The 27,472-nt window shown below is 39.3% G+C and overlaps 1 protein-coding gene across 2 annotated transcripts in view; it reads right to left on the bottom strand.

Annotated features, from left to right (window-relative positions):
• Positions 1 to 949: 949 nt before the first annotated feature.
• Positions 950 to 27,472, bottom strand: part of LOC107875420 (rho GTPase-activating protein 7) — a 39,707-nt gene continuing 13,184 nt past the window's right edge. Inside the window, exons 4-22 of one of the 2 annotated variants that reach the window (XM_047395200.1) lie at positions 16,165 to 16,235; positions 16,016 to 16,094; positions 15,155 to 15,299; positions 14,911 to 15,030; positions 14,443 to 14,520; positions 13,314 to 13,369; positions 13,146 to 13,215; positions 12,558 to 12,645; positions 10,806 to 11,049; positions 10,340 to 10,561; positions 8,902 to 9,231; positions 8,603 to 8,652; positions 6,084 to 6,144; positions 5,492 to 5,575; positions 4,934 to 5,047; positions 4,684 to 4,853; positions 3,709 to 3,778; positions 2,041 to 2,241; positions 950 to 1,521 (exon numbers count right to left, since the gene is read on the bottom strand). In XM_047395200.1, coding sequence (XP_047251156.1) covers positions 1,339 to 1,521; positions 2,041 to 2,241; positions 3,709 to 3,778; positions 4,684 to 4,853; positions 4,934 to 5,047; positions 5,492 to 5,575; positions 6,084 to 6,144; positions 8,603 to 8,652; positions 8,902 to 9,231; positions 10,340 to 10,561; positions 10,806 to 11,049; positions 12,558 to 12,645; positions 13,146 to 13,215; positions 13,314 to 13,369; positions 14,443 to 14,520; positions 14,911 to 15,030; positions 15,155 to 15,299; positions 16,016 to 16,094; positions 16,165 to 16,235 — 2,436 coding nt within the window. In that variant the 3' untranslated portion in view covers positions 950 to 1,338. Of the gene's footprint in view, positions 1,522 to 2,040; positions 2,242 to 3,708; positions 3,779 to 4,683; positions 4,854 to 4,933; positions 5,048 to 5,491; positions 5,576 to 6,083; positions 6,145 to 8,602; positions 8,653 to 8,901; positions 9,232 to 10,339; positions 10,562 to 10,805; positions 11,050 to 12,557; positions 12,646 to 13,145; positions 13,216 to 13,313; positions 13,370 to 14,442; positions 14,521 to 14,910; positions 15,031 to 15,154; positions 15,300 to 16,015; positions 16,095 to 16,164; positions 16,236 to 27,472 lie in introns of those variants that run through there. The other variant, XM_047395226.1, reaches the window with a different exon arrangement.

Here is a 27,472-nt window from a genome sequence, read left to right as displayed (position 1 = left end):
TTCCAAATGTTCCAGCAAGGTCACTTTTGACGGTGCATACAGTTTCAGGTCATCACTTGAAGCCATAAAATTGTTAAATAAGAAAATACATTTTGAGTAATAGTAGAAGATAATTTCACAGAGCTAAGATCGAGCTCTCTTAATTGAGTCAAGTAATTTAAAATTATAAGGTCCAATCTAAGTACGTAGGATGAATAAATAATCGAGATGCAAAGAAAGGCGCGAGTCGAGATGAATCCTGCATAAAATCCACCAAATTTAGGTGAAAGGTATAAGACGAATTAAGCCTTCTGAGAATGAAGAGTTGAAAGAGTGTACGATTAACTATTGTGCTATGGTAATACAATTATCACTTCCTTTTATTAATAAACGCAAAATACACATGCAAAACACATACACTAAAACTAAAAAGTCGAAAATAATGAGCTGTAAAGCTAATTACATGTGGAAGAGGCTTGGTTTCTTCACATCCTGCATTCTCAAACGACAGAAATTGATGCCATAATATCTTAAAACAACAGACAATTCCACCAAAGAAAGCTCAAAACAGCACTAATAAAGCAATGACAGAATAACAAACACCACCAATGGATATTATGACAGTATATGGGACTGCTTTTCCCTTAATCAAAGTCTCGATTTCGAGCCTTGGATATGAAAAATCCTTAGTAGAGAGTGCTACTCCAAAAAGCACCCCTACCGGGCTCACAAATCCAAATTAGTCACAGACCAATGCAAGTACCGGACAATGGATGGAAAACAAAAAGAAAAAAGGCAGAAAAACGAAAAAAGTAATAATGATTGAATCAGAGAGAATTTCACTTCAAAATTCCAGCACACTATGCTAGAATTTCACATGTACGTGTGAGTTACTGATATTTATGTCCAAAATTCTACTTCTATATATAAAAAGTGACTTCAATAGTCTTGAAACAGTAACCAGTATCAGTGAACAGTCTGAGAAATGTCTCTATGGCAATTACTTCCAACTAAAAGTAGGAACATCTGACACAATTATCTGAGTTTCAAAGTTACAAATAACATGACATGCCTCAAAAGTTTACTAACATCAAATATACAAGAAAATTTTCTGACTGCACGCAGCAAGGTGCCTTGTCTAGTAGACAACACAATAATATACATTTATTATGTTAAAGTGTGAATTTCAGAATTAATGAGATCACTTAACAAGACAGATAACAACAACACGATCACAATGAAAGGGCAAAGATGAGAACGATAATGATAACTCAAGGTATAGAGTACTTGAGAAACCTATAGGCTATAGTACACGAAGGATATACAAATGCTGGGAGCTTTGCAGCTTTCCTTTTGCAATCAGTTCCATGGAGGAGATGAAGGTTTATACATAGGTTGGTGAGATGTTGATCCATAGTTTAGGTCAAGGCTATGGAGTTGCTCCATCAGCTGAGAGCGTCTTTCCTTGAAGAAGTCAAGGCGTGTTGTTAATTCGACCAAGGTAGAAGATGCAGCTGAAGGGTGTCGTGTATAATCCATCACCTGCCAAATGGATGGTCAAAAGACAACATAAAATGACATTAAACTTATAAATAGCCATGAATAGGACTTAACATTTAAACAAATATACAAACATGGATCATAGAAAAGGTGGTAACTCTCTGGTGTATATTTATACTATTCTCATACGGCTAAATTGAACAGTGATACAAGAAAACAGCGGTCCAAATCTGGCTAACGTGGCACTTAAGGGTATCGCTTGGAACAGTCTAGGGTCCAAATTCCAAAAGAAACAAAAATTTCTGCCCAAGTAGCCTTGGTGAGCAGAACTACCCGATACTTATACTAGTGAGGGGTAGCAGATACCCTGTGGAACAGTCAAGTCGAGCTGCAGACAAGGTGACTCAGATACCACCTACAGAAACGATCTTAAGCTAAATTGTGAGGTATTATCTTTACATCAGTGGGGTCATCCACATGCACTGATTTCTTGGAGCCATCACGTGCCACCTTATGCGTGAATTCATGTGAGAACAAAAGGAAGAAGTTTTCACTTGTTACCTCAGTGGCTTTTGAAGTGGGATGCAGGGGGGAAGAATCAACAGCACCACATTCACCCACAGACAAACTGGTTGATGCTTCAGTACTCTTAGAATCACTTAAGCTTGTCTCGCGGAGTTGTTTCCGAGCAGGCTGCCTAATACCAGAGGCAGATGTCAGTATTTGTCCTTTCATATTCCGCAAATCTGAACCCAGCAATTCCTGCATCATTTTGGAACGTTCACCATATAAGAAAATTCTATAAACTATAAACATAGAATCTACAAATCATTTTATAAATCACAACCTACAATCTGAAATATTTGCATTAAATTCTCTTTATAAATAAAAGAAAATTACGCTACTTCCAGCATCTAAAACATCATAATTTGCATCTATTTCACTTTTACCGAGTAAGGAAATTAATCAGAAAATCATTCACACGTTTCTCGTCCATAGAATTCAGCCTTAACAACTCTGTTTCAATATCTTAAAAACCTTTCAGTTTTCTGCCAATTCCAAATAAAAAAAAAAGGTTGAAATCTCAGACAAATTTTATAGCATGCTCCCGGGATAAATGTCATCGTAGAAGCCTGAAAACCAGAGAAACTTTTCACTAATATTTTTCAGGTTTTAATATCAGATGATGTACCGGCCCATATTCTTTCAGCTTCGAAATGATTGATAGAACCAAATGCTAATCTTGACATGAAATTCACAAATTGAAAACAGAGAGAAATAATGCAGAAATTCACAAATTGAAAACAGAAAGAAATAATGCAACTAATTAGTATTTCCTCCATTTCAATTTGTTTGGCCTACTTCCCTTTTTAGTCCGTTTCAAAATGAATGCCTCTTCCCCTTTTTAGCAACTTCTTAATTCCAACATTCCACATGGCATATTCAAGACCACAAGATTAAAGGACATTTTGGTACATTTGACGTACCTTTAATTTAGGACTACAAGATTCAAAAATCTTATTCTCTCTCAGAAACTCCATGCCAAGTCAACATAGGTCAAACAAATTGGAACGGAGGGAGTAATATATTATACCGTAACAATTGAAAAGATAGTAGATACATATTCTACGAAGGAAACAGACGAACAGAAAAGTGGTAGGGACTTGAATAACTAACGATGAGATTGACGACTACATTCATTTACATGAATTCGCTTTCACTTTATCTTCAGATAAGACACCACATTTAGAGCTAAAAGTACAGAACTTGTAAAATATCAAGAGAAGATTTTTTAAATTAGCTTACTAATTATATAAAGTAAAGCCAGATAAAGGGCAATTGAATCTATTCCCCAATAGCAGCCTCTCCACCCCAGACTACTACAACAAACCATGGTCTTGAAACTGAAGATTCAGACAACGGCACTTGACCACCCAGTAGCAATTAAAAAAACAAAGACCAGCATAACAGGGAGAGGAGAAATAGAAAGAAGCCATTAATAAGGGACATAAAGTACCAAAGAATACAGTAATGCACAATTTAATCGCTCAAAAACACATCACTGACAGCATGACCAAGAATGTGCATAATCGGAGAGGATGCTGCAAGTTTAACTTTTATCACGAAGACATAATTCGAGAAGAATGTGCGCAAGGCCAAAATTATTCATACCAAATCATGACCACCTATACATATATAAAACCAATATATACAGGAGAAAAAAATCACCTCATTCCTTTGCCTTCTTTCATGATTACAGAAAGCAAGTGTTGTGTCAAAATCTTGCTGGTAATATTTCCTACAGACGAAATGCACTTGGTAAGTATAGGAAAACTTTATCGAAATTTGTATATTCAAAGAAACGGAAAGTGCATGCAATGCTCTAACTAGGATCACTTCCCTCGTTCTCTTTGGAATGGGACAGTGCATCTATTTACTCTTTAACATAAATGCAGTACAGCCACAAAAAGGAACAGAAAAAAACAAAGACAAAACAGCTGCTAAATATGTAAGCTAGAATATTTCATGTAGATAAAGAAAAAACAATGCAGAGATAAATGTTCATTTTACAAGAAACATGCCTTCTTGTGATTATGGCATACCCAATGCATGACATGTTGCTAGAAATAAAAAACATGCAACTTCCACTGCTAGACTACATAGCATCACTAAAACTTATTTACACTTGTCAGTTACAAGACAAGCACTTCTCAGCCAAATTACTATGATAGGGTGACATCAAGTACGTCAAACTGCAGTACTTGAGGCAGACAAATTAGTACTTAGGATTGAAGCTAATCATCAAGTGGGGTCAGGGGATGTGGGGTGTATCGATTCTTTATTTTCATGGCCTAAAAATTCTCTTTCTTATCCTTGTCCTATGGCTTTACGAAGAGCTATCATGACAAGCAATAATTGGCAGCATCACTAGCAGTTGTGATGGTTCAAGTGGTTTTCTGGTTATAACGAGGAATAAGAAAAGATATCATTAGCTTGGGCAAACACTTCGCACTGGACTTAAATTTGGTATATAGTTTAGATAGTTATATTGACATGATACAATAGAGCAGCCCATGATCAAAACGAATTCTCTTCCTTTCAGTTATAAACAACAATAGCATTCTCAATTCCTGCATGCCAGTAAGCACTTGAAGTTGAAACAAGGACACTTGAAAAGGTACAAAAAATTGAAATAACACTCACAACGGAGAATTATGGTTTGACCCATTTCGATAACGATCGCAAGCGTCAGCTAATGAGCCATAATGATGCTGCCGTTGCTGATTAAGTTGATTGTGCAACTCAGCAACCTTCTGTTTTAATCTAGCCACATCTGCTTCTGCAAGAGCTATTTCTTCAAGCTCAGCCCTAGTCTTCATAAAAGTAATACACCTATTAGATAGAGCAAATCAACGGAAGGAGAACAACATAGTTACCAGATCATCACCACAACCTTGGAATCCATTGCACGAGAACCTGACAACTGTCCAGAAGACATGCTCAAACCAACTTCCAGAGCAGCTCTCAAGTCTCTCTCAGCTTGTAACTGTTCTTGTAATCTAGCCACCTTCATAAATGTTACATGTGGTTTAATCTTTTTACATAAAAATTGTGATATTGTAAGTGCATAAACTTCAGCTTACAAAGTGCAGAACACATCTTGAAAAGAATAAGCAATCACACTAGATAGCAAACCCAGCTATATTTACAATTGTGACTAAAATATGAAAACTTGGACAACTAGAGAAAAACGGATGATTGGTAGGGATATATATTACTCAACAGAAGCCAACAATTTACTAACCACATAAAATATGGGAAAAAAATATTTTTATAAATTACAGTTAATATGCATATATAGAAAGGAAAAGAAGCAAAAGGTTATCAAGAATCACGCAATGCAATTGAGTAATGCAGTTGCTAAATTATTAAATAGAAACCAAGAAACAACATAAATTAGATTAAATGCACAACACTTTGTGGTCTTATCATGGATGAATTACTCTCATACATCTTGTTCAAGGGCCAAGCGACGCTCGTGCAAAGCTTGCTTTCGTCTCTCCAGGCTTGCTTGTAGAATAGCATTTCCTCTTGCCTAACACAAAATAAAACTCAATGAACTAAGCAAAGGAGAGCATGAAATCATGAATCACGAATTGCAAAGTGACTACACAGCTGTGGAATCTATTTCTGGGATCAACACAAACTGAGTGGATTATGCCTGAGCATACAGAAGACCTTCTTAGTTGCTGGATCAGAAGAGGGGGGAGAAGATCTCAGAAAAAGTGGAGTAAAATACCATCATGCATCTGGTGGTCAATTTGGAAGGGGAGAAACAGCAGGTGCTTCGAAAACAAAGCTAACCTAATAGATAGAGTCAAATGGACCTGCTTGACTACTTTTTATTTTTGGTGTAAAGAAGAAGGGATAGAAGAAGATGCACAGATTTTAGACTTTATAGGATCGATGTAATCTACTAGTTTTCCCTGTTTTCCTGGGAAGTTTGTGGAGGTCTCTAGCATGTCCTTAATGCTGACAATATTACCTTCATCAAAAAAAAGAAATCATGAATTATAAAATAGAATTCAAACTGAGATCTATACCTCCTTCGCAATCCTATGACGCAGGTCATTTTTTGTTATCTCAAGTCTCTGTATAGCAAGCCTGTTGACATGTCAAAAAGGCCCATCTTAGAGACTTTTGAGTGATAAAAGGATTAAACAAAGGTTAAACAAACAAATGTACTAGGCCCAAAAAATTCATTTCATAGAGGCAATCTTCTAAAGTTTATAACCAACAAACAAGCTTTGAAACATGAAATGAGTGTCACTCCAGCTTACTTGAAGCATCGTCTCTTCCAATGTTGAATTACAGAAAGGATATGAATCAACAGAATACAAAATGCAAATTTAAAAGGCACAAAGAAATAAATGAGCACAACAACAACAAACCCAGTATATTCCCACCTAGTGGGGTCTGGGGAGGGTAAAATGTACGCAGTCCATACCACTACCTCCAGGGAAGTAGGGAAGTAGAGAGGTTGTTTTCGATAGACCCCCAGCTCAAGACAAAGGGACAAAGGACAAAAACGTCAAAAGCGTGCATCAAGAATAAAATAATACAACAATAAAGTACACAAACAGACAATGGACCCCCCTCCCCCACCCCTAGACCTACCAACCAAGCTACACCAAACCCTCCTAACTACAGACTACGACTCGACCACCCACCTTAGCCCTGTACCCTAATGCTTTTCCTCCATATTTTCCTATCAAAGGTTATGTGCTCAGAAAGTTGTAACTGCTCCATGTCACGTCTAATTACTTCTCCAGTACTTCTTCGATCTACCCCTCCCCCGCTTGAAACCATCCAAGGCCAACCTCTCACACCTACGAACAGGGGCATCCGTGCCCCTTCTCATCACATGACCAAACTATCTCAACCTCACTTCCCGCATCTTATCTTCCACCGACGTCACTCCCACCTTCTCTCGAATAATCTCATTCCTAACCCTGTCAGCCCTCGTGAATCCACACATCCAACGCAACATCCTCATTTCCGCCACCTTCAACTTTTGGACGCGAGAGTTCTTAACAGGCCAACACTCCGCCCCATACAACATAACCGGACGGATCGCAGCTTTATAGAATTTGCCTTTGAGCTTGAGTGACACCTTCTTATCGCATAAAATCCCCGAAGCAAGCCTCCATTTCATCCAACCTGCCCCAATACGGTGAGAGACATCCACATCAATCTCTCCACCCCCTGAATCATAGACCCAAGATACCTAAAACTATCCCTCTTACAAACCACCTGCGAATCCAACTTCACTACCTCCTTTTCCTCTCGCCTCAAGTCACTAAACTTGCACTCCAAGTACTCTGTCTTGGTCCTACTCAATCTGAATCCTTTAGATTCCAGGGTTCCAAACCCCCAACTTATCATTAACACCTCGACGCGACTCATCAATCAACACTATATCATTCGCAAAAAGCATACACCAAGGCACCTCTCCTTGAATACTCTGCGTCAACACATCCATCACCAAGACGAATAAAAACGGACTAAGAGTCAATCCCTTGTGCAACCCTGTCAAGACCGGGAAATGCTCAGAATCTCCTCCCACTGTCCTTACTCGGGTCTTCGCCCCCTCATATATGTCCTTAATTGATCGTATGTACGCCACTGGTACCCCCTTTGCCTCCAAGCATTTCCAAAGAATCTCTCTAGGGACTTTGTCATACGCCTTCTCCAAGTCGATAAACACCATGTGAAGATCCCTCTTCCTCTCTCGATATTGCTCTACCAGATTCCGCAAAAGGTGAATTGCCTCCGTCGTCGAGCGACAGACATAAATCCAAATTGATTCTCCGAAATAGACACTACCCTCCTCAACCTCCGCTCCACCACCCTCTCCCAAATCTTCATCGTGTGACTCCCAAATTAACTATTGTAGTTGTTGCAAGTATAATAATTAATATGCATATTTTCAAAAATAGCAGTTGCTGACATAAGATGGCGTTGGGACACTGACAATTGAATGCAGCAATTTCCAAATAGTCTGATACAGCAAGGAAAAGATGCATATGTCCACCAAAATTTCATTCAAATAAAAGAATCTTAATCGCATAATGTCCCCCTACCCCTCCTTTTGTTTCATTAAATTAAAGATCATAAATTTTTGATAGGCAGAATACCTAAAACCTCCCTGAAGTTGGCATATTTTATTCAGCGCACACCAAAACTTTGCATTGTGGTAATCACCCCGCCTCACACTTGACTATTTATTAGTGTATCTTCATTTTACTAGTCTCAGTTGAAGGAGAAAAGGCTGGTCTAAATTCAGCCACACAGCTATTAAAGGTACATCATCTGTTAGCACTAGAAAAATCTACTGCTCCCACATCACAGAAGCTCGTCTTACTCCCAACTTTGACCAAACACAAGATACACAATTTACTGATCATAAAACCATCTATGTGGAAAAGAAATTAAAATCCACTTTGGTACCATAGAGACACCAATTCATAATTCTTATTCAATCAAGACGGAGTCGCATTTCAATTAACCAAAACTCCAAAATAAGTTTCTCTAAATACCAGGACAGAGAAAGAAGCCTTACTCTTCCTCTCCAGAAGAATCAATTGATTCTGTTGATGGAGTACTTCTACCCTGTGCAGAAGTAACAATCAGAAGATCAGATTCCTTATTTAGCTATCATGATACATCCATGGAAGCAGAAAAGCTATCCTACTTATTGTTGTTGTATAATATTGTTTGTGAATGCCTAGCATGAGTAAAATGGCACTCGCTACTAACAGAAATCAACATTCCAAATGCAATCATGGAACTAATGCCTCATCTTTTGCACACATTGGTAATTATTGGAAAATGAAGTTCACAATAAATGATAACACTCACATTGCTTCTTCCCCAAAATGTTGACCTTTTGACATTCTGATTTGACGGTGTTAGCTTGCCGCTTGGTTTCTCTATGCCTGAATCAGGTCCAGGGACACCGAGGGGTGGCCCAGGATCCATAGATGAGAGTATTTCACCCATGGATCTCTGAGACTCAGTAACAGCTAATTCGCGGAAAGCATTTATCTCATTTCCACGTTTTTCCAGTTGTTCATTCAATGGGACATTAGAACCTGCAAGCATCTGAGAGTCCACTTTTGGTTTCAATTTCACTCCTTGTAAATAACCATCTCTAGGAGATCCAACATCTGAATCATTCCCTCCAAACCCCTGCACAGAAATCAATGCAATCCAAATAAAAACTCACACAACTTAGCACACGGTCTATAGGGGTTCTAAATTCCACATACTCCATCTAAGGAATTTAACAACTATAAGGCCAGATGACACAAATATCGAAGTAACTTTCTCTGAGTTTCTGCCAACTCATTGTAGGGTAGTTTTTCGTGCATAAATGACTAAGGAGAAAAAATGGTTAAAACGCCACTATATTTTGTTCAGATTGGCGTCCTTTAAAATATAGTCCCTAACATGCCTTTACTTTAAAGTTTAGAAGTAATCAACAATGACACTCAATCTACTAAGCAAAATATGTATGGTCATAACCTCACATTCTGTTCTATAACAAGTCAATTTGAGTCATCAAAGAAACAAGTGACTTTTGTCAAATGAAAAGAAACTGGAGAAAAAGAGAGTGAACTTAAAAGTTATCTACGGGACAATTTTACAGAGCAATAGCTTTGTAAATTTTAGAAAATTGGTAAGCATATTTCGGTCTTGAAATACTTAATTCCCTGCTTCTGTTTCTGCTGTTTCTATATAGCTTCTGCTGCTGCTCTAAAGTAGTTTTCCTTTATGGTCAAACACCTTGATATTTCCTGTATTTCTGTTGTCATACTAATAGTTGTTGTTAATGTTCTTTTCTCTATTATTTTCAACATGACCTCCTCACTGCTGTATTTCCTTTTCAAACCATCTTTCAGTTGTTTTACTTGAGCCGAGGGTCTTTCATAAACAGCATCTCTGCCTTCACAGGGTATGGTTAAGGTTGTTGTTAATGTTCTTTTCTCTATTATTTTCAACATGACCTCCTCACTACTGTATTTCCTTTTTCGAACGTGCTTTCAATTGTTTTATTTGAGCCGAGGGTCTTCGAGAAATAGCCTCTCCACCTTCACATGGTGGGGGCAAGGTTTGGGCACAACACAGCCCACCCTAAACCCCACTTGTGCGATTACACTTACGTTGGGTATTATGTTGTTGACTTCTCAAAAGCTTGAACAAACAGACTATAAGACTATAATGGAAAATAGGAATAAAACAAATAGAAGACACAGAACCTTTACTCATTGAGCACGAAGGGAACAAGAGAAAGAACCTTATAATCGTAAAGATCACTGGCAGCGGAACCACTGCTTTCACTTAATTTACCACTCAATATGCGATCACAATCCTCATCGGTATCTGGATCAACATCATTTTCAGCATCATGATAACCATTGTCCTTAATATCCATATTTTCATTATCTGATGATTCTTCACTCCCACTATGGCCAATTTGAGAATCTGCAGAAATAGAGCACCTATGTAGATTATCTTCCTGCAAGAAAACACAAGGAATAGCGAAGCACGTTCAGCGATGTAAATTCCGCAGAGGACAGACTAGTGCTACAGATACAGTGATACGCATAATGTAGGATTGACCAACCAAATAACAACAACAGTGAATCAAGGGAAGAAAACGAAAGAGAATCACACCTCGAAAGCACATTTTTAGATTCCAAAGATATAAATTCTTAAAAGATTCACTTTTTTTTCTTGTCATCAAGGATTGAGCAACTTACATCGAAAATATTCTCATACTCCTCAAGAAGGGTTGTAATGATAGCCTGGGCATTATTGGCTGCATTAGCAGCAGCAAGAAGCTGAGCAGAATTATCACCATTGACGTCAAAATCATCCTCCAACTCACATTCACCAGCTAAAAGAGGCCTTAAAAGTAATGGCGCCATACAAGTGGCAACAGCAGATGGTGTCATCCGATTTTCAGATTCATGAGAAGAAATTGTATACATCATCTTCAGAATTCTACACTAGCAACGTCACAAGTTAGGTTGGTAAAATGATAGCTTTCTTTCTGTTAGACAAAGGAAAAATATTAATATTAACCTATAAAATTCATCTTCCTCAAATCAACATACAGATTACCGGAGATCTGAAGTATATTACTCGAAAACTGAGGATTTAAAGAGTGTCTCCTCTCATGACTAATCTTCTTGCTTGAAAAGTTTGCAAAATGGACATACAACATGGCAATAAAAGAAAATATCTAAGATTCGCTAGAATATCACTGGGGGTTAAACCACCTCTCATCAGGATAATTGCAAATAGAGACGTAGAGACACAGGCCAGTACAGCATAAACCAGTGAGGTGCATTAAATGGGTGATACCATTTGGAGAATAGGGAAAGGGCAGGTCTATAGTTGCATAGCACCAATATGGATGTATAGCTCCACAGCAAGTTGTTCTGGGTAATTAATTTTCTACCATCAATAACAGGCCAAACTACAAACAGGACATGATAATCAAGTAGATCAACTTTGTCCTTTTGAGATTAATAATAGTCAACTAGATGAACTTTTAACCATCATATAGCTCTTTTGAAGAATATAGAGATTCCTCGGTCAGTTCACAATAGTACACTGTAATCCCTATTCAGCTTTTGGAACTATAGATGGACCAATTGCACATTTTTTATTTGGCCTATTGTTTTTAATCATAATTTGGACTACTTATTATTTTATAAACCTCCTGAAAGATGTTCGTGGAAGTATTTAAAAACATTCCCTTTTGACTCCTTACTTTCATCTGCTCCTCAAGAAAATCAATTCCATTCAGTTCGCCACTTTCTCCAATCAAGTTTCAGATGAATAAAGTTCACTCTAAATGAAAAGAATTAATCAACCATTACAATGATGCACCACGTGAATTTGGTGCTACACACAGAACTGTTGAATGAAAGAAAGTTATTGGGCCGTCCACACAAATTAACGTATGGAAGCAAATTGATGGCCCGAAATGTAGATCCTTCTCTTTTCATCATTTATCTTCTTGACATTTTGGCACTGATTAAACTAATATGTCTAAACCAAAAACTAATGGACAGGCGCTGAAACTGTTGTCCAGCAAACCATAACAATTTAAAATCCAGATTAAAGACAGTCTGTCTCAATTAAAAATTAGTGGACAACAGGCAGAAACAATTGTCCAGCAAACCATACTGATATATCCACATAAATTATTTTGTTTCTTGTGACATCCACAAATCAGTAAGTATTCCAATTATATGTTTGGCCACAAAGCCGAGGAATTACAGATGATCCACTCAGCATTACATATTTCTGTAGCTGTTCCACTATAACAAAGAGATTGTAAGACTTCAATTGCCAAAACATATTCATTATCTATCAACAACAACTTTTCACCTAGTAAAAACATTAACCCATAAAAGATTGTAGCAAAAACTAAAAATGCGGGATCAAAAATCAAAAATAGAAATACACAACCATATCAGCATACTACAAAAAGTGTATACCTCTGTAATAAGCGTCTATTTGGATCAGGAAATGTTTCAAGAATGGCAGAGCGCATAGCATTAACTCGGGCTTCCTTTCGATCAATTTCTTAGGGCCAAAAAAAGAAACAACTACAAGTTAGAAAACTGATCTGTCTAAGTTTTAACAGACTAAACTGTAGAATGCTAACTAAATGCAAGCAAGTACACATGTAACCATACTGAACACAAATAGTTCCGGCGACCAACAAAGGGACCAACAGATAGTTTCATATCTTGACACTTTATACAGCTCACAAAGAAATAGATGAATTAATTTCCTCCCAAAGTTTCAATAAAATCTTAAATTTCTCAAACCTTACTAATTTAAGCCCTTCAGGCTTTGACAAATGGGAGCCTAAACATTTGAACTATTTATTACGGCACTCTATTCATTGGATCTATACAGTAGATACTAGAAAACAAGCAGAATTGTGAAAAGAAAAACTACGAGAAGCAACAGGAAGGGACTGTGATGGTTGTTAGAAATAACCTTGAAGTAAATAGCACTTAAATACTCAGAGAAATAACTGTAAAAATCTCTTAAAAAATGTTGGCAAGTTTACTTACTGTAAGCTTCCAACAGAGCCGTACAGCAGGAAGCAGGAACAGGAGATGAGGGCAGCTCACGAAGCACATGCTGCATAAAGAGTAGCTCCAATTATATTAAAGGAATTAAGATATTCAACAGCTATGAGATGACAGTCTCAACAAGTAATAAGTTCCTCGGACCACTACCTTAACACAGTCACCAATTACATGAGCATCCTCTCCGGGGCCAAATTCAGTTTTGCCTTCAAACAGTTTGACATAGGTTAGCAAAGGAAAATATCTTATTCTGAAACAGCAGGGCACATAAAAACTCCTACAAATTCTTAGATCATGTTCTCTGATGGTGTAGCAGTTGGCTAGACCAGATTTCTAAAACACAAAAAACAGATAGAAAAGAAAGGCTGAATCACATCTTAATATGTCTATCAACTCGGCATAAACAATTAAAAAAAGGGCAGCCCGTTGCACTAAAGCTCCCGTTATGTGCAGGTTCCGGGGAAGGGCCCAACCGCAAGGGTCTATTTTACACAACCTTACCTTGCATTTCTGCCAGAGGCAGTTTCCAAGGCTTGAACCCATGACCTCCTAGTCACATGGCAACAACTTTACCCGTTACTCCAAGGCTCCGATTCAAGTCAGCATAAACAATATGCATGGAAATAAAAACAACAAAATGGTATGAAGAAAAAAAGTCAACTTTGGCCTCTCTGACTGTCCTTGTGGCTTATTATCAACCAGGCTTATTATCAACCAAAGGAAGGCTGCAGGATAAATTTCTTTTTCCTCCTGTGAAGCTATAGCTAAAACTAGATCAAGATCTAAAAACATGAGTCCAGAAATGGACATGAAACACAAACAGAAGTTCGCTTTTAGTACATACAAATTTTTTAGGCAAAAAAAAAAAAAATAGTACATACACATCTTCTAAACTAGGAAAGATATCAATAGTACATTAATACAATATCTGCCTAACTGATTCTAACTAGTACACACACTATTTTATTTTTATTTTTATTTTTTTTGATAGAATAAGGGATATTCATTAAAAAGCAGATGCATAAAAACAAAAGTTACAAGGGGAAGATTGTGTCTGCTCGAATACAAAAGTTAGAATATAGAACTAGCATACAAAATATTCTCAATGGGAATCATGGAACCAAGATCCATTGAATACAATCTTCCATCTAAACATATGAAATCATTAAATACTTCAGTTTTTCCTATGTGAAAAAAAATAGCATCAGATAATATACAAGCTTCCTTCCAAATGTTCCAATATATAAGGAAGATGTCATCCATCAAAAATAAAATTTACCTTCTTCATATTCTTTTACCCTCCGCTCCACTTCCTCGACATCTGCAGACTGCCGTAATATACCTTCGACCTTGGTACCTGCCAAAACAAAAAAAATTATAGCCAGAATAAGTTAAAACAGAATATAATTCTCTCTGCACCCATTCAGCATCTTCAGTAAGGAAAACAATGTGCACACACACTGCAGAGGAAAATTTTCTTCACAAATTCAATATGATTCTAAGATCATCCACCTTTCCATCAGTTAAATTTTTTGTCCTTGAACCATTCCTCTTTCTTCCTAATTAGAAAGCTTTCTAACAATGGAAAGGAAGCTAGACCAGAAAAGTAACAGCAATTGAAGAAAACTCTGATTGGAGTACTAAAATAACCAAAAAGGTCGCACAACAATGTCACTGTGTCACCTAGACCAAAGGGCTTGTCAACATCTTTCTACACGATGCTGTTTCCAGGGGATAAAGGGCTTACCATACTTCTCAAGAAATTTCAGTGCCTTCTCAAGAAAGGAAGGGCCTCCATCTATATCTTCTAAGGCAAGCAAAATTGGTCTCCCAACAACAAAAGATTTAACAGGGCGTTTATCCTTCCCTGAATGAAAAGTAAACTGCTTAAAAAATTATGAAAAATGAAGATCAATGTTCATCTGCGCATTGAAGATGAAACTCAATAAATACAGCTGTACTGGCAGATAACATAAAAAGAGAACACTAACATTGATGGAAAGACCCTTCAAAGGAATCAGTAGCGTCATTCCGAAAAATGCCATCGTGTCCCATCACCAAAGCAGCACTAGGGGCTTGTGCAAGAGCGTGCTCAAGGGCAGTCTTCCACTCGTACAAATCCTCAGATGTTTCTGCCTGCAGTAGGACGTTTGGGGCTTAATAGAGAAAATTCAATTGATGTATGATTCGGGCACATGTATAAATATTCAATGAGATTGCATTTATTTTGGGTGCCGGGAGATTCCACATATACTTGTTGTAAGTGCAGCAATTCTACACATACAAAATGAGTCATTTGTCAATCTAAGAAGATAGAATGCCTCGTCAATTACTTATCATAAAGAAATAAAGAATTATTTAATAGTTTCAGAAAAACAATTATTTAATGGAGTAATACATAAACGTTCCCATTAACTTGGCTTCAGCTAGCATCTATACCTTCCCACTTTGGGTGTGCACGAGTAGGCACTTAAACTTGTTTAAAGTTGAACAAGTAGACACGCACATCTACGTGGCATAATACAAATCAGTTGCCACTTGTGACACGTAGAATGTGTGTGTTTGCTTGTTCAACTTTATACAAGTTTAAGTGCCTACTTGTGCACACCCAAAGTTGGAGGGCATAGATTGTTGAGGCCAAGTAGAAGGGCACGTTTATGTATTATGCCATTATTTAATAGTATCTTGGCACTGCTGCTATGATCAGCCAATTCAATTCTCAGAGATTATAGAGTATGGAGTACAAGACATACTGATACAAAATTAACCATAGAGTCTTATAAAAAACTCAAATGCATAGAAAGCTTTTTTTTTAGGGGGGTTCGACCAAACAGAGAGAGAAGTAGAAGCACCTTAAGTGTAAAAGCTCGTCCGTCACGTCCATCTGGAAACAGTACAGTCAATAGCTTTTTATCTTCTCTGACAACAACACTGAACAGCAAGCAGTTCTTAGCAGAAAGACGCACACAAATTGGATGACCAGAAATGATGAATGAATTACCTCCCTGAATTATTTAAGTCAATTCCCCCCAATGTTAGATTCACTTCACCACCTCGCTGAGGAAGTGTGCTCTACATGAGAAGCATTAACCGTAAGCATCTATGTACAGAAATTCAAACTTGATATCTGTAAATAGTACAAACTTGATAATCAAGTACACAAAATAAGACATGGTAACTAACCACCAAAAGTTTAAGAGAGTCTCGACAAGCTAAAAATGAATCGACACTCCCCCCCCCCCCCCCCCCCCCCCCCTACATGTTTTCTCTATTGACATGTAAGTGTCGAGATACTAAAGTTAAGCGCGATGCTTCAGCATTCAGCAAATAGTATGTCGCCCCCCCCCGGCTTCTGGAAACCCATTTCATGACTTCAATATGTCAAGGCACATCTACAAGAGGGGACAAAAATATTAATATGGAATTATTCAGATGGAATTGGTATTGGACTCGAATCACTTGAATCCGAAAAAGAAAGGAAAAAAGAAACCAAGAAGATCACTGCCACAAACTACATGAAGGACAGCCAGTTGAATATATGGGAAGGAAGACAAATAGAAGCAAATATTTAATAATTTGCATTGAACAAGTTCACTTTCAAAGTTCACCAGCCACATAAAAGAACACAGATAAACTCCAGCAACCAAATCAAGGAGCTAAAAAGTATTCAGCTTTCTCAAAATCGGTTAGCATCTTTTACTTCCGCACCGTATTTTTGGAACTACTCAACAGTCATATGGGCTAGGAGTTTCTCAAAGAGCTAAGCATCATATAACTATTCTCAGTTACAATGCTGTTAAGGATTTTGTTTTTGGATAGATCAATATAGTTTTATCAAATAGCACACCAAGATGATTTCAAACTAATTACAGTATTAGGTGGCACAACTACCATCATCTAATCAAATTACCAAGAACTCATACATGCTAAAATCTTCTCTTTCCACCAAAAGTCTAAGTTAAGGAAAAAAACATCTTTAAAGACATTCATATCCACACTCAATATTATGGAATGACCTCCCGTGCCATTATGTATTTTCTGGTTTCTAGATTAACCAGAAATACATAATTGCACAGGCCTCTATATTACCTTGTTCTCCTTGCCCGTCCTATGAAATCTGACATTAGTTATTGTTAGGTCTACCAAGAAAAATCAAACAAAGGAATTGTGAGATTTGACAGCTGCTTAGTGAAGTGACCACATTGTAAGACAGTCTAGGTCTTCTTCCATTCCTTATAAAGGATATACCAATCCATCACTACCCTCCTCCTCTCCCTTGGCTCACACTTTTTCCACACCTTCCCCATCCTGTGACGTCAATGGCTAGCTCCCCATAATAAGACCTCACCATTTGGTCCCCTTCCTCCACAGCATTCCATCATCCCTTCCAACTCCTGTATATGTATAGCCCTCCTAAAAGTAATGTCCCAAGAGATCTCTTGGTTTTCTCCTTTTTCTAATGAAGTAATCCTTGGTCTTCTATTCTTCGTAGTCAAATAGCATAATTCCTATTATTTATCACTCAACACCTAGAGGATATGATTCCCTGTGATTAACCAGTTCCAAAGCCTAAAGGAAATGTTCCTCTAGAAGTGTTTCTCGCGAAAATTGAATTTCCTACCATTACCCATTCTGAATACCTTGTACTGTGGAAAACATCTTTTCCCTTCACGGTATCTCTCCTAAACTAACTCCAAAAGGATTTATTACCTCTTTTGAGAACAGACCATCTATGCTAATCCACATTAAGTGCTAATCCACATTAAGTAGTTACATCCTCTTGATAATACATTCTCCTCATAGGAAAATCTTCATAACTATTGCCTACATGATGCCAAGTCAAATATTGAGAATTGTCGATTCCCAGCAGTCCAGCACACATGCATGCATTGAGGACTCTATTTTCTTCCAATGAACCAAATGATACGTTACGTACACAGTATATTCCCACCAAGTGGGGTATGGGAGGGCAAGCGTACGCAATCCATACCACTACCTCTAAAGTGAGATAGAGAGGCTGTTTCCCATAGACCCCCGGCTCAAAATAAAGCAATCTAAGGTAAAGCATAATAATAGTAATGAATAGTAGTAACCTTACGTAACTGTACGGGCAAAAAAAAAAGAAAATTCAACTAAAATGGCTGCATGTATATGTAACATATTGATGTTATATAGCCGCATATGTAGGATGTATAACTATGTATCAGAGACGAATATAAAGTTTTGAAGAAGAAAGGAAGAGAATACACCTCGTCTGCAACAACGATGAGCCGAATGGCCATTTTGTGTAATAAATAATAATTGGGTTATATTGTGTAAGGAATATTGACCCAATAGACATTTTGTCTAATTTTCACTTATTATTTATTACACAAAATGACTATTCGGCCCACTTTTGTTGCAGGCGAAGCGCAATCTCTTACTTTCTTCTTTGAAAATTTGTTCGGCCCACTTTATTCCCATATAGCAAAGTCCTTATCAACTTGAGATATTCAGTCCCTCGAAATAATGCCATTTGGATTTACTTCTTAGGAAACTTCGTCATTTCCGCAAGTGGACAAGTGCCCACCACTAAACCCACAAATATTTTTGCCTAATCCCACCTCTTCACCTCTCAATGGGAAGTCTGACGTAATTTTCGTAAACAGTTCTCAATCTCTTTGTCCCACCCTTTATAGATTTTACCGACAAGAGAAGATAAATAACAAAACGAATGTATAAATAGCATGTGTTTGTGTGTATATATACAACTCCGGTACATAGTTATATCACTGCTATATAAAGAAAAAAGTTTTGTAGTACTTAGTTGAATTCTAACAATTAGAATGTGAAGTTTAGACCTCATATCAAATTTGATGATATGAAATGTTACACATGGCTATTGTTTTGCCATAGTTTCCTTTTTAAAACTTCCCACAAGGATCTTTGTAATTGGTTAATATTTCTTCTTTGTTTTTTGTTAAATTATTTTCTTCTTTGTCCTAAAATATTTGTCACATTTCACTATTAAGAAACCAATTACAAAGATCCATGTGGGGAGTTTTAAAACAAAATTATGGCAAAACAATAGCCACATGTAAGGCTTCATACCATCAATTTTGATGTGAGGGCTACAAGAACATTTTAGTTGGCAAACTTCCCAACCAAATAGTTATAATCCAAGTAAGCACAACAAAACTATTTTCTTTGTCACTTATTTATATAGTAATAATGGGCTTAAGTTAAAATGTTATTCTTAAAATATTATTATTATTTTGCCCCATCCAAGTCCTCAAAGGGACTAATATGAAGAAATAGCTGCTGGTATACACTAGTATACGCCTGATATACGAGGTCTACAGGTCAAAGGTGATTGATATACGATGCATGACGAAGTCGGGAGCGGGTTCACATGATTTTGTACACCGATATATAGCTTATATATGGAAAGAACGCAGAAAGACCGGGCTGGTATACAAATGGTATACAGTTCAGAAATGGACCAAAAATCCATGATTCATGGATTAAACTGGGCAGCTTTATTAAATGGGTCAATTAAGGGCCCAATTCCTATTCTCGTATTATTTTGTAGCTTATAATTCATCTTTGTTTATGTGTACTAACTTTTTTAATCAATTAACCTAGACATATTCTAGGGGAGGTGCCTTGGTGTATGTTATTTGCAGATGGTGTGGTTCTGATTGACGAGACTCGGGGCGGAGTTAATGATAAGTTGGAGATTTGGAGACAGACGCTTGAATCTAAAGGTTTTCGGTGGAGACAGACGCTTGAATCTAAAGGTTTTCGGTTAAGTAGAACCAAGACGGAGTACTTGGAGTGTAAGTTCAGTGATATGTCGCAAAAGGATGGAGAGGTTGTGAAGCTGGACTCTCAGGCCATTCAGAAGAGGGAGAGTTTCAAATATCTGGAGTCTAAATTCAGGGTAATAGTGAGATTGATGAGGATGTCACGCATCGTATTGGGGCAGATGGTTAGAGTGGAGGCTCGCTTCGGGAGTCCTCTATGATTAGAAGGTGCCCTCGAAGCTTAAATATAAGTTCTACAGAGTGGTAGTTCGGTCGGCTATGTTGTATGGAGCGGAGTGTTGGCCAGTTAAGAACTCCCACATCCAAAAATTGAAGGTGGCGGAAATGTGGATGTTGCGATGGATGTGTGGACATACCAGGAAAAATAGGGTAAGGAATGAGATTATTCGGGAGAAGGTGAGAGTTGCCTCGGTGGAGGATAAGATGCGAGAAGGGAGGCTACGTTAGTTCAAGCACGTGATGAGGAGAGGCCCTGATGCTCCAGCGCGGAGGTGTGAGACTTTGGCTATGGATGGTTTTAGGCGGGGTAGAGGTACAACAACAACAACAAACCCAGTATATTCCCACATAGTGGGGTCTGGAGAGGGTAGAGTGTACGCAGTCCATACAACTACCTCTAACAAGGTAGAGAGGCTATTTCCGATAGAACCCCGGCTCAAGATAAAAGACAGTATAAAAGGCAGTATACAAAAACATCAAAAGCATAGAACATGATAAAATAACATAGATACGACATCCACAAAAAGTACATTGCCAAACAAAGGACACCACAATTCCCCTGCCTACTGACTACAACTCAACCACACCCTTAGCCCTCTATCCTAATGTTTTTACTCCATATCTTCCTATCCAGGGTCATGTCCTCAGTCAGCTGTAACTGCTTCATGTCACGTCTAATCACTTCTCTCTAGTATTTCTTCGGTCTACCCCTACCCCGCTTGAAACCTTCCAAGGCCAACCTCTCACACGTACGAACTGGAGCATCCGTGCCCCTCCTCATCACATGACCTAACTATCTCAACCTCACTTCCCGCATTTTATCCTCCACTGAAACCACTCTCACCTTCTCCCGAATAATTTCATTCCTAACCTTGTCCGCCCTAGTGAATCTATACATCCAACGCAACATTCTCATTTCCGCCACCTTCAACTTTAGGATATGAGAATTCATAACCGGCCAACACTCCGCTCCATACAACATAGCAAGCCGGACTGCTACTATATAGAATTTGCCTTTAAGCTTGGGGGCACCTTCTTATCGCATAAAATTCTCGAAGCGAGCCTCCATTTCATCCCAACCTACCCCAATACGGTAAGAGACATCCTCATCTATCTCTCCATTCCCCTGAATCGTAGACCCAAGATACTTAAAACTATCCCTCTTGCAAACCACCTGAGAATTCAACTTTACTACCACCTCTTCCTCATGTCTCGAGTCATTAAACTTGCACTCTAAGTACTCCGTCTTGGTCCTACTCAACCGGAAACCTTTAGACTCCAAGGTTTCTCTCCAAATCTCTAGCTTATCATTAACCCCTTGTCGCGATTCATCAATCAAAACTATATCATCCGCGAAAAGCATACACCAAGGCACCTCGCCTTGTATATTCCGCGTCAGCACATCCATCACCAACAACAACAACAACAACAAACCCAGTGTATTCCCACTTAGTGGGGTCTGGGGGGGTAAGATGTACGCAGTCCATACCTCTACCTCTGATGAAGTAGAAAGGCTGTTTCCGAAAGACCCCCGGCTCAAGTCACGAGATATCACACTAAGTGATATCCATCACCAAAGCGAATAAAAACGGAATAAGAGTTAATCCCTGGTACAACCTTGTCAAGACTGGGAAAGGCTCAGAATCTCCTCCCACTGTCCTTACCTACTGTCCTTACCTGAGACTTCGCCCCCACATACATGCCCTTAATTGCTCTAATGTACGCCACGGGAACCCTCCTCGCCTCCATGCATCTCCAAAGAACCTCCCTAGGGACCTTGTCATATGCCTTTTCCAGGTCTATAAACACCATGTGAAGATTCCTCTTCCTCTCTCTATATTGCTCTACCAGTTTCCGCACAAAGTGAATTGCCTCAGTCCTGGAGCGACCAAGAATAAAACCAAATTGGTTCTCCAAAATCGACACAATCTTCCTCAACCTCCGCTTCACACCCTCTCCCAAATCTTCATCGTGTGACTCAACAACTTAATACCCCGGTAATTGTTGCAACTCTAATGTCACCTTTGTTCTTATTTAGAGGAATCATCGTGCTCCATCTCCACGCCTCGGGCATCTTTGCTGACTTGAAAATATTGTTAAACAAGTTGGTCAGCTACCTCAACCCTGACCCGTCAGAGAACTTCCAAAAATCCACCGGAATCTCGTCGGGCCCCGTCGCCCTGGCCCTTCGCATCTTGCGAATAGCCTCACTGCCTATACCCTAAATCGCCGATAAAAGCCAAAATCACGACACTTCCCAGAATACTCCAACTCTCCTAACACAACCCCTCTGTCCCCCTCATCATTCAAAAGCCTACGGAAATACGACTGTCATCTTTTCTTAATAAGGGCGTCTTCAACCAAAACTCTGCCCTCATCATTCAAGAACCTCGGGCATCTTAACTGCTCCATATCATTCCTAATTACCTCCCTCCAATATTTCTTTAGTCTACCTCTACCCCGCCTACAGAGGACATGACCCCTGATAGGAAGGTGGGTGTGGAGGACGCGGATTAAGGTAGAGGGTTAGGGCGTGGGAGCGCTTCGGTAGTAGGGAAGCGCTCCTTTGGGGCTGGAGTTTCTGGTTCGTAATGTTGTGGCTGTAGTTTTATCTTGGGGCTAGTGGTGTTGGTTTATTTTGCATTCCGTAGTAGTCTATTATGCACATATCTTTTGTGTTTATTATACTGTTAGTTTGTTTTGCGTACCATACTAGTTTATATACGCTTACTTTTTATGTTTGTTATACTGGGAGCGAGAGGCGTAGGAATGGAGTTGGCATCTTAGTAGATGAAGAGCTTAGAGGTCAGGTAGTAAAGGTGAAGAGGATCAACGATAGGTTGATGACTATTAAGTTGGTCATTCGGGGGTTTACCCTGAACGTGTGTAGTGCCTATGCGCCGCAAGTGGGATCGGAGGGGGAGGAGAAGATGCGGTTTTGGGAGGCTTTGGAGGAGGTGGTGAGAGGCGTGCCTAGCTCGGAGAAGATTGTTGTAGCAGGAGATTTCAACGGGCACATCGGGGCGTTACCGGGAGGCTTTGGTGATGTGCATGGTGGTTTTGGTTTTGGGGAAAGAAATGAAGAGGGGGCTACTCTATTGGAGTTTGCGAGGTCCTTTGGGCTGGTGGTGGTGAACTCGCGCTTCCCGAAGAAGGACGACCACCTGATCACCTTTCGAAGCGCGATAGTCAGGACCCAGATTGACTTTTTGTTGCTTAGGAAAGGGGATAGGGCATTGTGTAAGGACTGTAAGGTCATCCCGAGTGAGAATCTTTTGACCCAGCATAGGCTCTTGGTTATGGATTTGGGTATAAAGAAGAATAGAAAGAGGAGGAGTAAGGAGGGTAGACCTAGAATTAAGTGGGGCGGCTTGACGCCAGTGAATGCGTGGGAGATAGGGGAGAAGTTGGCGGGAATGGGGGTGTGGGAGTGTAGGGGGGACGTGGATAGTATGTGGGATAGGGCGGCTAGGAGCATCAGGGAGAATGAAAGTGAGGTGTTGGGTGTTTCTAGGGGCTGGGTCGGGCATCATCGGGGGGATTGGTGGTGGAATGAAGAGGTGGAGAAGAAAGTGGGGACCAAGAAAGGGGCGTATGCTAAATTGGTTGAGGGTAAGGACGAAGAAGAGAAGCGGGTAAACAGGAAAGAGTACAAGCTAGGAGGCTAAGTCAGCAGTCACGGCAGCTAAGACGGCCGCGTTTGAGAGCTTGTATGCAGGGTTACAGGGGAAAGGAGGGGAGAAAAAGTTGTTTAGACTCGCTAAGGCTAGGGAGAGGAAGGGTCGTGACCTCGATCAGGTGAGATGCATTAAGGGGGAGGACGGTAGAGTGTTGGTGGAGGACGGCCACATTAAGAATAGATGGCAGTCGTACTTTCATAGGCTCTTGAATGACGAAGGGAATAGAGCTATTGTGTTAGGGGAACTGGAGCACTCAAAGGAGTGTCGGGATTTTAGCTATTGTAGACGTTTTAAGGTAGAAGAGGTTAGAGAGGTTGTTCGCAGGATGCGAAGGGGTAGGGCGACGGGGCCGGACGAGATACCAGTGGAGTTTTGAAAGTTCGTCGGAGAGGCTGGTGTAAGGTGGTTGATTGGATTGTTTAATGAAATCTTCAAGACGGCAAAGATGCCCGAGGCTTGGAGGTGGAGTACCATGATCCCTCTCTATAAGAATAAGGGTGACATCCAAAGTTGCAATAACTATAGGGGGATTAAGTTATTGAGTCACTCTATGAAGATTTGGGAGAGAGTGGTCGAGGTGAGGCTGAGACGGATAGTGTCTATTTCTGAAAACCAGTTTGGATTTATGCCTGGCCGCTCGACGACGGAGGCAATTCACCTGGTGCGGAGGTTGGTGGAACAGTATAGGGAAAGGAAGAAGGACTTGCACATGGTGTTTATCAACCTGGAGAAGGCTTACGACAAAGTCCCCAGGGAGGTGCTTTGGAGATGCTTGGAGGTGAGTGGAGTATCGCTGACATATATCAGAGCAATTAAGGATATGTATGATGGAGCGAAAACCCAGGTGAGAACGGCGGGAGGAGACTCAGAGCATTTCACTGTCTTGACAGGATTGCATCAGGGATCTACTCTTAGTCCGTTTTTGTTTGCGTTGGTGATGGATGTGGTGACGCGGCGTATTCAAGGGGAGGTGCCTTGGTGTATGCTTTTTGCAGACGATGTAGTTCTGATAGATGAGACTCGAGGGAGTGTGAATGACAAATTAGAGGTGTGGAGGCAAACTCTTGAGTCTAAAGGGTTCAGGGTGAGCAGAAGTAAGACAGAGTATGTGGAATGCAAGTTTAATGACGTAAGGCGGGAGAATGAGGTAGTAGTGAAGCTGGAATCACAGGAGGTATGTAAGAGGGATAGTTTCAAGTATCTCGGGTCCGTGATCCAGAGTAACGGTGAGATTGACGAGGATGTCTCGCACCGTGTTGGGGCGGGATGGATGAAGTGGAAGCTCGCGTCGGGGGTGTTGTGTGATAAGAAGGTGCCGCCCAAGCTGAAAGGCAAATTCTACAGGGTGGTAGTCCGTCCGGCCATGTTGTATGGAGCGGAGTGTTGGCCAGTTAAGAACTCCCACATCCAAAAAATGAAGGTGGCTGAAATGCGGATGTTGCGCTGGATGTGTGGGCTGACTAGAGGGGATAGAGTGCGGAATGAGACTATCCGGGAGAAGATTGGTGTGACTCCAGTGGAGTGCAAGATGCGGGAAGCCCGATTGAGATGGTTCGGACACGTGAAGAGGAGGGGCATGGATGCCCCGGTTCGTAGGTGTGAGAGGCTAGCGTTAGATGGTTTTAGGCGGGGTAGGGATAGGCCGAAGAAGTACTGGGGTGAGGTGATTAGGCGGGACATGAAGCAGTTACAGCTCACCGAGGACATGACCCTAGATAGGAAGGTCTGGAGGACGCGAATTAGGGCAGAATACTAGGGCCGGTTTGGGTTGCTAGTGTGGGGAATTACTTGGTGGGGGTTTTATCCTTGTTATGATTCCGTGTTCCATGTTTTATTACGAATCTGTGTGCTTTCCTCTGTTTTCTAATACTTATGGGTGCCGTATTTATGTTATGTAATCTAGTTCTGTGCTTTACTATGAGTTTGTGTGGTATCTCGTGACTTGAGCCGGGGGTCTATCGGAAACAGCCTTTCTACTTCTTTAGAGGTAGAGGTATGGACTGCGTACATCTTACCCCCCAGACCCCACCAGGTGGGAATACACTGGGTTTGTTGTTGTTGTTGTTGTTATACTGTTATTAGTCCTAAACCGGGAGTCTATCGGAAACAGCCTCTCTACTTCTCCTGAGGTAGTGGTACGGTCTGCGTACACTCTACCTTTCCCAGACCCCACTAGGTGGGAATACACTGGGTATGTTGTTGTTGTTATTATTTACAATTTGCTATTTTAAATTTTATCCGTCGATTAAACATGAAGTCCTTTTTTTATTTTCCCCTGTAATTTTATGCCATAAATGTTGACAAACATAAGTAATTAACATAGATTTACGTAAGATAGGGTTAAGTTTTAAATTAAAAAATAAACACAATTAACAAACATCATAGTTAAGTACTTTTAAAGAGTGCCAAAAATGTAAATTATAGTCATTCCATCTCAATCAAAAAATGACTTTCAGATTATAGTTAATCTAATTTTATGTGCGCGCGCACTTTTAACATAAAATTTATCTAATAAATGACTATATAAAAGCAGAAATTATAAAAACAATATTTTCTGAAAATCCTTGAAAAAAATGTTGTTTAAGAAATACACTTTGATCTTCAAACAGTTTATGATGAAGCTCACTTTTAATCATCATAAATTATAATCTCAATAAATATTGATAAAATAGAAACTGGAAGAGCTTTCGTATATGTATTTGTTTGATTTTCTTTTTAAAAATCTAATATATAGACTAAAATAAAATATATTTTCCTTTAACTTCTAGATACTATTTTTCACTTTAATATTTTAGGAGTCTTCAGAAAATATCAAATTTGTTAGAATATGAGTAGGAATAGGAATAACATATAAAATCCTAGTTGGAAAGAATTGTAATGTCAGTGTCATAGTTGAAAAAGAAGCCTAATGCAATGTCAATAAATAGGATCTCAATGTCATAACTTAGATACAACAATTCAATAATATTTTTCTACTATATTCCTCACATGGTATCAGGGAATTGGTGAAAAACTTAAGAAAGGAAAACCCAATCATCGTGCATTAATTTTTCGACGACCATCAAATTTTCCAGCGACTGTTTTTTTGTTGATTCAGACCTTTTATTCAAAACTTATTATTGTTTCTTGCTGCTTTCAAGTCAAATCATATTGCGAAAAAAGACTTTTGTAGCCAAAACCTTTCCGACAACGTGTTCTCAGATTTTTTTGCTCGGTTTAGTCCTATGATTAAGTCCAGACCATTATTGAGGAGATCAGAAAATCAAACATCACATTCCATGAAGAATCGATGAGGAGGAGGTCGTTATGGAAGACCTCGACCTAGGTGGTAGTTACTGTAAAAGGCTTGGACACTCTCATGACGTATGGTATTCTCAACTCAAGTGTAGTTATTGCAATAGGCTTGGACATACTCGTGGAACATGCTATTCTTTGCACGATCGACCACTTACAAAATGCTCATGTTGCTCCATCTAACACCACAAGTAATTAATGGGTGTATTTATCTAAAAAGGAATATAATGAGTATCTTCAGTATAGAGCAAGTAAGCAGATCTCTATCTATACCAGTAGCCTCAACTGCACAATCTCCTACCTTTCGATC

This window comes from Capsicum annuum, chromosome 1 (genome assembly GCF_002878395.1).
Source record: "Capsicum annuum cultivar UCD-10X-F1 chromosome 1, UCD10Xv1.1, whole genome shotgun sequence".
Lineage (NCBI taxonomy): Eukaryota > Viridiplantae > Streptophyta > Magnoliopsida > Solanales > Solanaceae > Capsicum > Capsicum annuum.
Note: the sequence above shows the minus strand (reverse complement) of the source record. Positions and strands in the feature narration are given on the sequence as shown.